At 39.6% G+C, this 14,120-nt stretch overlaps 1 protein-coding gene across 1 annotated transcript; it reads right to left on the minus strand.

The window, feature by feature from the left end:
• Nucleotides 1-12,447: 12,447 nt before the first annotated feature.
• On the minus strand, nt 12,448-13,410 carry LOC110259006 (olfactory receptor 10C1-like). The gene has a single exon (XM_021082304.2). It carries the CDS (start codon nt 13,408-13,410, stop codon nt 12,448-12,450), a length of 963 nt encoding a protein of 320 aa, XP_020937963.2.
• Between the last annotated feature and the right edge of the window lie 710 nt (nt 13,411-14,120).

A 14,120-nucleotide genomic window follows, 5' to 3' on the forward strand; every position in this document is an offset into this window, starting at 1 on the left:
GTGGAACTTCCCAGGCCAGGGATTCAACCCATACTGCAGTTTTGGCTTTTGCCACATCTGCAGCAGTGTGGGATCCTGAAGCTGCTGTGCCAAAAGGGAACTTCTCTAGTGTATCTTTTTGTACATCATTTCTCATCACACAGCATTTTATTTATATGGACAGGGACTTTTAAGTTATGTGTAGGAAAATGTTATAGAAGAAAGGAGAGGTTTTTCTCTGACTTCAAAATGTCTGGAGAAATCAGGTGGATGGGTCAACCCATCAGATTTCTACTGCATATTTTAAAAGTTCACATGATTGGATGAAGGCTACACATTTCCTTTAGGTATTTAATACCTTTCAGGAATAGTGTTTGTTCAAATTTACATGCCTTTAAGATGGGTTTAAGTGATAGCCTGATAGAATCTGATTACAAAAAAATTCTAGTTGCTCTCTATAGGCACCAAACTAGTTCCAAAAAGTTTAGAAAGTCTCTCTCCCAGCAATGAAATGCTTTCTTAATTCCCAGGATATATTTGGTACTGTGATATACACACATTCCAACCTTCCCTAAAAATGGATAGTTTTTAAAATGGGTCTTTTGACTTACCTTATGTTGATAACTATAGTTTAAGCAGCAAAAGGAATTATGAAGGAACACAGCTGAATTGTTCCAACTTTCAGAGAAAGACAGAGAACCCTAGAGTACACAGATGAATATTTATGAATAATATTTGGAAGTGTGTTTTCCATTTGATAAAATGCTGCCCCAAAGAAAAAAACCCCAGATTAGGAAGACAATCATAGATAATATCCAGAGTGCTTTGCAGAGGTGCAATTTATTTTATTCCTGAGACTCTTGGGCATTATTTTCAAACAGCCCATTTATGCTTATCCCAGATGAGTCAGCAGGCAAACTTCCTTGGGACAGAGTTCTCCATGGAAATGCTTCTGATGTACAGTTAATTACCTCCTGAATATGGGTTGGTAGCAAGTCTCCTTTCTTGTTAATTTGGTTTAGAATAAACTCATTTGATTTCTGAGAGCACTGGAAACTACTTTTGTTATTTAATTCATTTATTTCTCTTTTAAATGTTTCTTTTACTGTCATGATTTTTTTTTTTTTTTTGTCTTTTTTTGCTATTTCTTGGGCCGCTCCCGCGGCATATGGAGGTTCGCAGGCTAGGGGTCGAATCGGAGCTGTAGCCACCAGCCTACGCCAGAGCCACAGTAACGCGGGATCCGAGCCGCCTCTGCAACCTACACCACAGCTCGCGGCAATGCCGGATCGTTAACCCACTGAGCAAGGGCAGGGACCCAACCCGCAACCTCATGGTTCCTAGTCGGATTCGTTAACCACTGCTCCACGACGGGAACTCCTGTCATGATTTTTTAAAGTGAAGCATAATTGACATGCAACAATACATTATTTTCAGGTGTACAATGTCGTGATTTGACATTCCTATACCCTGCAACGTGGTAACAGTAAATTTAGCCACCATCGGTCACTATACAAAGTTAAAATTTTCTGTTTTTTTCCTTTTTTTAATTAAAATTTTTATTTTTTATAATGATTGCTATTTTTTCCACTAGGGCTGATTCACAGTGTTCTGTCACTTTTCTTCTGCACAGCAAGGTGACCCAGTCACACATACATGTATCCATTCTTTTTTCTCACATTATCATGCTTCATCACAAGTGCCCAGACATAGTCCCCAGTGCTATACAGCAGGATCCCATTGCTTATCCATTCCAAAGGCTATCGTTTGCATCTATTAACCCCCAATTCCCAGTCCCTCCTACTCCCTCCCTGTCCCCCCCTGGCAAGCACAAGTCTGTTCTCCAAGTCCATGATATTCTTTTCCGTGGAAAAGTTCATTTGTGCTGTATGTTAGATTCCAGGTGTAAGTGACATCATATGGTATTTGTCTTTCTCTTTGTGACTTAACTTCACTTGGTATGAGAGTCTCTAGTTCCATCCATGTTGCTGCAAATGGCCTCATTTTGTTCTTTTTTATGGCTGAGTAGTAGTCCGTTGTGTATCTATACCACATCTTCCTAATCCAATCATCTGTCAATGGACATTTGGGTTGTTTCCATGTCTTGGCTATTGTGACTAGTGCTGCAATGAACATGCAGGGCATGTGTCTTTTTCAAGGAAAGTTTTGTCCAGGTCTATGCCCAAGAGTGGGACTGCGGGGTCATATGACAGTTGTATGTATAGTTTTCTAAGGTACCTCCATACCGTTCTCCATAGTGGTTGTACCAGCTTACATTTCTTGCCAACAGTGCAGGAGGGTTCTCTTTTTCTCCACACACTGTCCAGCATTTGCTATTTGTGGACTTATTGATGATGGCCATTCTGACAGGCGTGAGGTGATATCTCACAGTAGTTTTGATTTGCACTTCTCTCATAATCAGTGATGTTGAGCATGTTTTCATGTGCCTGTTGGCCGTCTGTATATCTTCTTTGGAGAAATGTGTATTTAGGTCTTTTGCCCGTTTTTCCATTGAGTTGTTGGCTTTTTTGCTGTTGAGTTGTATAAGTTGTTTGTATATTTAGAGATTAAGCCCTTGTCAGCTGCGTCATTTGACACTATTTTCTCCCATTCTGTAAGTTGCCTTTTTTTTTAATGGTTTCCTTTGCTGTGCAAAAGCTTGTCATTTTGATTAGGTTCCATTGGTTTATTTTGGCTTTTATTTCTGATGCTTTGGGAGACTGCCCTGAGAAAACATTTGGAAGGTTGATATCAGAGAATGTTTTGTGTATGTTCTCTTCTAGGAGTTGATGGTGTCTTGTCTTATATTTAAGTCTTCAAGCCATTTTGGGTGTATTTTTGTGTGTGGTGTGAGGGTGTGTTCCAGTTTGGCCGATTTGCATGCAGCTGTCCAGGTTTCCCAGCAATGCTTGCTGAAAAGGCTGTCTTGTTCCCATTTTATATTCTTGCCTCCTTTGTCAAAGATTAATTGACCGTAGGTGTCTGGGTTTATTTCTGGGTTCTCTATTCTGCTCCATTGGTCTGCCTGTCTGTTGTGGTACCAGTACCACACCGTCTTGATGACTGTGGCTTGTAATGTTGCCTGAAGTCTGGGAGAGCGATGCCTCCTGCTTGGTTTTCGTTCCTCAGGATTGCTTGGGCAATTCTGGGTCTTTTGTGGTTCCATATAAACGTTTGGATAGTTTGTTCTAGTTCTGTGGAAATGCCATGGGTAATTTGATAGGGATTGCATTGAACCTGTCGATTGCTCTGGGTAGTATGGCCATTCTTACAATATTAGTTTTTCCAACTCAGGAGCATGGACTATCTTTCTATTTCTTTGACTCCTCTCTAATTGCCTTGATTAATGTTTTATAGTTCTCAGGAGGTAAGCTTTTGCCTCGTTGGTCAGGTTTCTTCCCAGGTATTTGATTTATTGGGGTGCAATTTTAAAAGGTATTGTATTTTTGTATTCCTTTTCTAATATTTCATTGTTGATGTACAGAAATGCGACTAGTTTCTGAATGTTAATCTTATATTCTGCTACTTTGCTGAATTTGTTGATCAGTTAGAGTAGTTTTAGGGTTGAGTCCTTAGGGTTTTCTGTGTATAGTATCATGTCATCTGCATATAGTGACCATTTCACCTCTTCTCTTCCAATTTGGATACCTGTTGTTTCTTTTGTTTTTCTGATTGCTTGGCTAGGACTTCCAATACTATGTTGAAAATAGCGGTGGTGAGAGTGGGTATCCTTGTCTCGTTTCAGATTTTAGTGGGAAGGCTTTCAGCTTTTCTCCACTGAGTAATATATTTGCACTGGGTTTGTCATAAATGGCTTCTAGTATGTTCCCTCTATACCCACTTTGGTGAGGGTCTTGATCATGAATGGATGTTGGGCTTTGTCAAATGCTTTCTCTGCATCTATTGAAATGATCATGTGGTTTTTGACTTTTCTTTTGTTAATGTGGTGTATGACGTTGATTGATTTGCATATGATGAACCACCCTTGTGCACCTGGGAAGAATCCCACCTGGTCATGGTATATGATCTTTTTAATTTATTTTTTATTTTTTATTTATTTTTTTTTTGTCTTTATGCCTTTCCTAGGGCCACTCCCATGGCATATGGAGGTTCCCAGGCTAGGGGTTTAATCGGGTCTGTAGCTGCCAGCCTATGCCCCCTATGTGGGATCCGAGCCGCGTCTGTGACCTACACCACAGCTCATGGCAACGCCGGATCCTCAACCCACTAAGCGAGGCTAGGGATCGAACCTGCAACCTCATGGTTCCTCGTCGGATTTGTTAACCACTGAGCCATGACGGGAACTCCCATGATCTTTTTAAAATGTTATTGGATTGAGTTGGCTAAGATTTTGTTGAGAATTTTGGAGTCTATAGTCATCAAAGATATTGGCCTCTAGTTTCTTTTTTGGTATCTTTGTCTCGTTTTGGAATTACGATGATTGAGGTATCATAGAATGTGTTTGGGAGTGTTCCTTCTTCAACATTTTGGAAAAGCTTAAGGAGGATGTGTATAAGTTCCTCTTTGTATGTTTGGTAGAATTCGCCTGTGAAGCCATCTGGTCCTGGACTTTTATCTGTAGGGAGTGTGTTTTACGACATATTCAATTTCCTTTCGAGTGATGGGTTTGTTCACTTGATCTGTTTCTTCTTGATTCAGTTTTGGCAACCTGTAAGTCTTGAGAAAGTTGTCCATTTCTTCTAGGTTGTCAAATTTGTTTGCATTCAATTGCTCAGAGTCTTCTCTTAGGGTTTTTTGTATTTCTGCCGTATCCGTTGTGATGTCTCCTTTTTCATTTCTTATTTTGTTTATTTGGGTTTTTTCTCTCCTCCTCTTGGTGAGTCTGGTCAGAGGTTTGTCAATTTTGTTTACCTTTTCAAAGTACAGCTCTTGGTTTTATTGATTTTTTTAATTGTTTTTTTTTAATCTCTATTTTGTTGATTTCCTTTCTGACCTTTGTGATTTCCTTTCTTCTGATAACTAGGTTTTATTCATTCTTCTTTTTATTTTCTTTCTTTTCTTTTTCTTTTTCTTTTTTTTTTTTTTTTTGTCTTTTTGGCATTTCTTGGGCCGCTCCCATGGCATATGGAGGTTCTCAGGCTAGGGGTTGAATCGGAACTGAAGCTACCCGCCTACACCAGAGCCACAGCCGTGTGGGATCTGAGCCGATTCTGCGACCTACACCACAGCTCAGGGCAATTCTGGGTCCTCAACCCACTAAGCAAGGCCATGGATTGTACCCAGAACCTCAGGGTTCCTAGTTGGATTCATTTACCACTGTGCCATGACAGGATCTCCCATTCTTCTTTTTCTCATTCATTTAGGTGATGGGTGAAGTTGTTAATTTGAGATTTTTCTTTTTGAGGAAGGCCTGTATTGCTATGAATTTCCTTCTGAGCACTGCTGTTGCAGCATCCCAGCGATTTTGAGTGGTTGTGTCTTCATTATCATTTGTCTCAGCGTATTTTCTAATTTCTTCTTGATTTCCTCCTTGACCCATTGGTTTTTTAGTAGCATGTTGTTTAGTCTCCATATAGTTAGTTTTTTCTCTCTTCTTTTCATGTGCTTGTTGTGTGCTTTCGTGCCATTGTGGTCAGAGAAGATACTTTAAATAATTTCTGTACTCTTAAATTTGTCGAGGTTAGCTTTGTGCCCCAGTATGTGGTCCCTCCTTGAGAATGTTCCATGTGCACTTGAGAAGAATGTATATTGTGATTTTTTTGGATGTAATGTCCTGAAAATGTCAATTAGGTCTAATTTTTCTGTTGTGTCATTTAGATCTGTCGCCTTATTGATTTTCTGTCTAGAGGATTAGTCCATTGGTGTGGGTGGAGTGTTAATGTCTCCTACAAATACTGTATTCCCATCGATTTCTCCTCTTTGTCTATTAGTATTTGTTGTAGGTATCTGGGTGCTCCTATATTAGGGGCATCTATATTGATGATTGTAATATCCTCTTCTTGAATGGATCCTTTTCCCATTAAGTAGTGTCCTTCTTTGTCTTTCTTCATGGCCTTCATTTTAAAGTCTATTTTGTCTGACACGAGGATTGCAACTGCTGCTTTCCTGTCTTGTCCATTGGCATGAAAAATCTTTTCCCATCCTCTCACTTTCAGTCTCTCTGTGTCCTTTGCCCTAATATCAAGACTAAGGACCCGTCATTTCTCTCTCACACACACACAAACACATAACATCCCACATAATAGTAGTCCAATTTGTGTACCAACATTAAGATTTAAAAGTTATCCACATAATCCATGAGTACATTACTTTGAAAAGCAAGTTCAAATGTACTGAATAACATGTACAAATAGATACATCTCCCTTTAAACAGCCTCTCCCCATGGCCCATAATCTCACTGTCCTTTCTGTAAAGGAAACCACTAGTATCACATGGGTGTGTATTGTTTCACTTTACAAGTGTGACAGGTATATTTCATTCTCTTTCCTCCCTCGCCCCAGATCCATTCTTTATCCCACTGTGTGTGTTGTACTCTATGCTCTACTCAAAATTCTGAAGCAAAAGGAGTCCTTGATATATGGCTTCTGTTTGGCTTCAGCCAATGGGGGTCACCAGTTGAGGATTAGAGAAAGGGAGAAAACAGCTAGTTTGGTTTATTTTCCCTTGGTTCCCTCTCAGCTGGGACACATGAGGCAGCCTGTATTGCTCAAGCAAAAGTCATAGCTCTTGGAGATAGCTGTGTATTACGGTTTCTTTTTTTCTGGTTTCCAGTACCACTTCCCCACTTTGTTGCTTCAGGCCTTGGGTGTGTGACAGACATCCACTGTGGCTAGTTCCAGGGTAGTACATGTACAGTACACATATAGATGCCCCTTGTTGGGGTTCTAAATCCTTCTCATGCCTTTGTTGATACTTCCTTTTTTCAACTTCCCTCATTTTCCCAGGTGGAGCGTGCCAACTATTTTATGCTGGGATTATAGCTGATATAACTCTCCTTTTACAGATGGACCAAGATCATTCCATGCTTCACAACCTTTTTTTTTTTTTTTTTTTTTTTTTTTTTTTTTGTCTTTATATGGCTGCACCCGCGGCATATGGATGTTCCCAGGCTAGGGGTCAAATTGAAGCTATAGCTGCTGGCCTATGCCACAGCGACAGCAACGCCAGACCTGACCCATGTCTGTGACCCACACCACAGCTCACATCAGTGCCGGATCCTTAACCCACTGAGCGAGGCCAGGGAGTGAACCCGCAACCCCATGGTTCCTAGTCAGATTCGTTTTGGCTGCACCATAATGGGAGCTCCCATGCTTCAGAACTTTTGAAATCACCATTTCTCCTGCCTCAAATGCTCTTGGAGTTCCCATCGTGGCTCGGTGGTGAATGAATCCGACTAGGAACCATGAGGTTGTGGGTTCCATCCCTGCCCTTGCTCAGTGGGTTAAGGAACCAGCACTGTTAACACCAGTTGCTGTGCACTGTGGTGTAGGTCCCAGACGCGGCTCGGATCCGTGTTGCTGTGGCTCTGGTGTAGGCTGGTGGCTACAGCTCTGATTGGACCCCTAGCCTGGGACCCTCCATATGCCGTGGGAGCGGCCGAAGAAATGGCAAAAAGGCAAATACATAAATAAATAAATAAATAAAAAATAAAATGCTCTTTCCCTGATTTCATCCTGGCCAGCTCCTTCCTGTCTTTCAGTTTTGAGCTTAAAGATCCCTTCTAAGAACGGATACCCAAAATGAATTTACTTCCCAGTTTCTCTATAGCATAATCTTTTAAGTTTCATCAAAAGAGTAGTTTCTAAGTTATTTTACTTTCCAATTCTCTCTCTGAAAGATGTAAATTTTATGACAGTAGTAACTCAAAAATTCTAGTGAAATTATTATTATAGACATGATTTTTATAGACATACATGCACACACATTTTCGATGGCACAGAAATTGTCAAATCAATAATTTAAAAAAGATACATATTTTTACAAATCTCTGATATGCTTTTGCTGCCTTCTATATGTTTTGGTATGTTTTGTTTCTGTTTTTATTATTCCCAAATTAGTTGGTAATTTCCCTTGTAATTTCTTCTGAGACATTTATTATTTGGAAGTGCATTGTCTAATTTCTCTGTACTCATGTTTCTCAACATTTTTGTTATCCATTGCATCTCATTCTGTTTTGTTTAGAGGACATACTTTCAGTCATTTTACCTTTTTTGGGGGGGCTGTACCTATGGCATATGGGAGTTCCCAGTCTAGGGATAGAATTGAAGCTGCAGCTGCCAGCCAACCCAACTACAGCACAGCTCACAGCAACACCGGATCCTTAACCCACTGAGCGGGGCCAAGGATCGAACCCTCATCCTCATGGATAGTAGTCGGGTTTGTTACCACTGAGCTACTGTGGGAACTCCACTTTCAGTCATTTTAAATTTATTGTAACTTGTTTCATGGCCTGACCAATGATCGATTCTGTAGAATATTCCATATGCAATGAGAAATATGTATATTCTGCTTTTGTTGGGTGAAGTGTTCTGTAGATGTCTGTTAGTTTTATTTTGTTTATATTGTTCACATCTCTCTTTCCTTGCTGATAGTCTGTCTAATTGTTCTATCCATTGTTTTAAGTGGGGCATTGAGGTTCAACAGTTATTGTGGAGTTATCTATTTCCCCAGTTAGTTCTGTTACTTTTCATGGTATGTATTTTGGCAGTCTTTTATTAGATGCCATATCTATCCATATCTTCTGGATGGATAGATCAAATGTAACATTATAAAATTTTTTTGACTGTAATAACAATTCTTGTCTTTATGTCTAAATTTTCTGATATCCACAAAACTGTTAGTGCTCTCTTTTTTTGCTTTATTTATTAGTTTTTTGGAGTACAGATGTCTCAGAATATTATAGAAGTTTCAGGTGTACAGCATAGTGATTCACTACTTTTATAGGTTATATGCTATTAAAATTGTAACAAGATAATGGCTATAATTCTCTGTGTTAGACAATAAAACCTGGGTTTCTTATCTATTTTATAGGTAGTAGTTTGTATCTATCAATCTCATACCCCTATCTTGCCCCTCCCCTCTTCCCTCTTTTCATTGGGAACCACTAGTTTGTTCTCTGCATTTGTGAATCTGTTTTTGTTTTCTTAAATACGTTCATTTTTTTTTTTATTTTTTAGATTCCATATATAAATGATAGCGTGGAGTGTTTGTAAGTATGTCACATCAATATGTCTTCTTTATCTCCTTTATCCGTTCAAGTGTTGATGCACACTAAGTGGGCACCCATATCTCGGCTATTATTAATAATGCTGCTCTGAACATTAGGGTGCCTGTATCTTTTCAAATTCATGTCTTTGTTTTCTTTAGGTATCTACCCAGAAATGGAATTGCTGGATCATGTGGTCGTTCTATTTTTGGTTTTTTGAGAAATCTCCGTAATGTTTTCCATAATGGCTGCACAAATTTACATTTCTACCAAGAAAGGACAAGGGTTTCCTTTTCTCCATATCCTCACCAATATGTGTTATTTGTGTGGTTTTTGATTATTAACATTCTAGTAGATATGAGGTGATATCTCATTGTAGTTTTGTTTTACATTTACCTAATAATTAGTGATGTTGAACATCTTTCTATGTGCCCGATAGCCACGTATATGTCTTCTTTGGAACAATGTCTTTTCGGATCTTCCACCCATTTCTGGATTGTTTTTTTTTTGATATTGAGTTGTATGAGCTTTTTATATATTTTGGCTATTAGCCCCTTATCCATCGTATCATATAGGCTTGAGTATTGTCTTCTATTCAGTAGGTGGTCTTTTTTTGTAGATCATTTTCTTTGCTATGCAAAAGCTTTTAAGTTTAATTAGTCCTATTTGTGTGTTTTTGGTTTTATTCCTTTTGCCTTAGCATGTGGATCCAAAAAGAATTGCTATGATTTATGTCATTAGAATGTTCTGCCTATGTTCTAGAGTCTTATGGTTTCAGGTCTTACGTTAAGGTCTTTAATCTATTTGGAGTTTGCTTTTGTATAGGATGTGGAGAAATGTTTTAATCTTATTATTTTACATGCAATTGTCCAGTTTTGGATCTTTTGAAGACTATAAAACTTATCAAAATTAGTAAGGGAAACAAAAAGGATTGTGCTGTAAAATTGTTATTAACTTTCTTTTTTTCTTTGTTGCTGTTAGGGCCACACTTGTGGCATATGGAATTTCCCAGGCTAGGAATTGAATCGGAGTCCCAGCTGCTGGCTTATGCCACAGCCACAGCACTGGGCTATCTTAGCTGTGTCTGTGACCCACCCCACAGCCCATGGCAATGCTGGATCCTTAACCCATCGAGTGAGGCCAGGGATCAAACCTCCATCCTCATGGACACCAGTGGGGTTCGTTACTGCTGAGCCACGACTGGAACTCCCAACTTGCTTTAATTTTTAAAAATCATTCATTTTTCTTGATTAATCAACATATTTATAAATAATAATCTCTAATGCATGCAGATAATTCCTGCCTATTTCTGCAGCATAATTGTTAATTAGTTATTTTTTGCATGTTCAGATTATTTTTATCCTTTATTAACGGCACATAGATCTAAATACAAACCACAATGTATTAAGTTTCGGTCTTCAGTGAATCAGACAGCTTTTGCTAAAATGGGCATATCTGGCAAAACAGACAGCTTGGTCATTAGTAACCATCACTACTATCCCCTGGCTGTAGAATTACCACATCTTCTTTTTCTTTTCCAGCTTTATTGAGATGAAATCGACAAATAAAATTGTGAAGACTTAAGGTGTATAATGTGATGATACATATATCAAATATATATCCCTCGATGTATGTATCCATTGTGAGATGACCACCACGATCGAGTTAAGTAGCACATTTGTTGCAGCATGTGGTTATCTTTTGTGTATGTGTGTGGTCAGAAGAGTTAAGATCCGTTCTGTTAGCAAACTTCAAGTACATAATTCAGTGTTATTAACTACCGTCACCATGCTGTGTGTTAGATCCCCAGAACTCATTCATCCTATGCTGTAGGTTGTCACGGTAGCTGTCACAGTTCTCCATTCCTTGTCCTATACCCACTGCTATGTGGGTAGCTGAGAATCTCTCATAGATCACAGCACCTCCCTGAGAACGAAATGTTCAAAGCCAAGGTAATGTTCCTATAGATGCCTCAAGCGACTACACTGTGTTATAACAATGTCCATTTATCTTAGGAGCAAGTTTTCGGATCATTTCCAAATGTATTTGGTCAGGATTCATCTGTACCTATGTCAATCTGTACCTGAAAATGTTTAAAATTATTTATATTATTTAGTGTTAGTTCAGTTTTCTTCTTCCATCCTTGAATTTAAATAGGAGTTCTCCTTCTTTTGAAAAACATTTTCACCATGAGGAATCTTGGTGAAAATTTCCCCTAATTTTCTTTTAATAGTCTGCAACAGATATTTCTGATGTGTTTTTTTGTTTTTTTAGGTGCCCAAACCTGGGATGAACCAGGGACCTTTTGGATTACGTTTAAAGTCTTAATAATTTTCTTTTTTTTGGATGTTTACATATTTTTATAGTACACACAACTCAAAAAGGAACTATTTAACTCTATGTCGTGTACCAATAATTAAGATTGAAGAATTTTGAAACCTTTTTATGGAAGGAAGTAATGCACATTACAGAGCTAATAGGGCATAAAGAGCCATGTGAGACACACATATGTGGAAGCAGTACCCCAGTGACCACCGCAGAAGTCATACAGACCCCTCAGGGGCTCAAAAATGCCTAAGAGTTTAGAGTGAGAACTTGTTAGGCTTCTGAGATATAATCTGGCAATTTGTGCTTTTAGCCTATACTTTAGCCTAAATGGGAACATTTTGGGAAATCTGTCTAGTGTTGGACTCATCTATTAAAATTCTTTGGTAGCCAACTTCCTTCCAGAATTTGGTAATGAGAACTTTAACTGTGAGTACAGAGGTATCTCCAAAATAACAATCACTGTTATTCAAGAAGGTTCTTACAAAACAGATTGACAAGTACAGTTCTTCCCTTCTTTCTTCTTTCCCTCCTTCCTTCCTTCTTTCCTTCCGCTCCCCGTCTTTATTCCTTCCTTTTTTTTTTCTTTTTTTTTTTGTCTTTTTGCTTTTTGTTGTTGTTGTTGTTGCTATTTCTTGGGCCGCTCCCTCGGCATATGGAGGTTCCCAGGCTAGTGGTCAAATCGGAGCTGTAGCCACCGGCCTATGCCAGAGCCACAGCTTCCCGGGATCCGAGCCATGTCTGCAACCTACACCAGAGCTCATAGCAACGCCGGATCATTAAGCCACTGAGCAAGGGCAGGGACCGAACCCGCAACCTCATGGTTCCTAGTCGGATTCGTTAACCACTGCTCCACGACGGGAACTCCCTCTTTCTTTCTTTCTTTCTTTCTTTCCTTTCTCTCTTTCTGTCTCTCATTCCTCGTAGGTTGACTCTACATCTTTTTCAAAGGGCAACTTGTGTGGTCCTCTGGTATCTACCTATGAGCCAATACTTTTTTCTTGCCTACAGTTCTCCTAAGAGCTACCTTGACTTCCTTGTTCCGTAAACTGTAGATGATGGGGTTGAGCATGGATGTCACCATGGTATAGGAGAGGGCTAGGAGTTTATCTATTCCTGGTGAATGGCTAGCCTTCGGTCTCAAGTATGTGACAGATGCTGAGCCATAGAAGAGTGTTACTACAAGTAAGTGGGAAGAACAGGTGGAAAGAGCTTTTCGGCGACCCTCAGGTGAGGGTATGCTGAGCACGGCAGCTAGAATTCTGCCATAAGAAGCAATGATGAGTAAAAATGGGCTGGAAATGCAAAGGATGGCCACAGCAAAGACTGCAGCCTCATTATGGGAGGTATCCCCACAGGCAAGTGCCAGAATAGGCAGGAGGTCACAGAAGAAGTTGTCTATTTCACAGGGGCCACAGAAGTCCAGGGAGAAAATATAGTTGGTCTGGCCCAAGGCTACCATGCATCCCACTCCCAAAGAAACCATTGCCAGATGGACACACACTCCACGACTCATTCGTGTTGCATAGTGAAGTGGGGAGCATATGGCCATATAGCGGTCAAAAACCATGGCGGCCAAAAGACAGCACTCACTGATACCAAAAAATGCGAAGAAAAACATCTGTGTGGCACACCCCTCCCGAGAGATTCCTCGGGCCTCGCTCACAAGGCTCTGCAGCATCTTGGGTATGACAGAGCACGTGTAGCCAATCTCCAAGAGAGACAGGTTGGCCAGGAAGAAGTACATGGGGGTGTGGAGGACCGGGTTGGTCCAGATGGCAGTGGCTATGAGAGCATTGCCCGTCAGTGATGCTAAGAACATGAGCAGGATGAGGGTAAACAAAAGGAAACACTGTTCAGTGACCTCAGAGAATCTGGCAAAGGCAAAGCGTTTGACAGACATGCTGTTGTCCTGCCACAAGGAACAATTGAAGGTCATGCCTGAAAAAAAGAAGGCAAGGTCATCATCAAGAGTCTTTCACATAGAAATCTGAACCATCTCTTACTCTTAACAAGGTCTCGTGTGTCAGAGAGATAGATTTCTTTTCTGCATTTCTAAAACTCAAAATTTGGAAGTTACCCTCATCTTGAAACCAAATCCTATTCCATGTTCACTCTCCTAGTTGATTTGTTGTAAATAATCTAGTAAGCAGGCATGAAATGGAAAACAGTTTAGTAAAATTTTCTCTCTCATCCCTCCATTTTACCAGTTGCCAAATACTACCAGATAATGTCCTCCCATACCTACCTATTTCTTTCCTACTCTTTAGCCACTGACTTGCTTTCTTTACTCATTTATTCACAAGTATTTATTAAGCACAGTGTATTTTCAAAGTATTTTTCAGTTTCTGTTGTAGGTCCTGGATTCAACAAAGAAGGAAAAAAGAACAGAAATAAACGGACTGGTTCAGAATTCTGTTAAACATGAAATAACAAACAGTATATGATTACGGGGACCCTTAGCGTCTATGACTGCTGAAAAATGTGCTCACACATCAGGTATTCTATTATAATGCATTTACACTTATATTAAAGCATTTAGAAACATCTCCCTTTTTTGCTATTAATGAATACAATTTAATATTTCTTCTTTCCATGTGGCACCACAAGTCAGTTGAGGGCGTGACAAAGAAAACAGAGTTAATCGTT

Source organism: Sus scrofa, chromosome 7 (genome assembly GCF_054392235.1).
Source record: "Sus scrofa isolate SSC_HxYL_T2T_F1_AM1 chromosome 7, Sscrofa_HxYL_maternal_Yorkshire_Landrace_v2.0, whole genome shotgun sequence".
NCBI lineage: Eukaryota > Metazoa > Chordata > Mammalia > Artiodactyla > Suidae > Sus > Sus scrofa.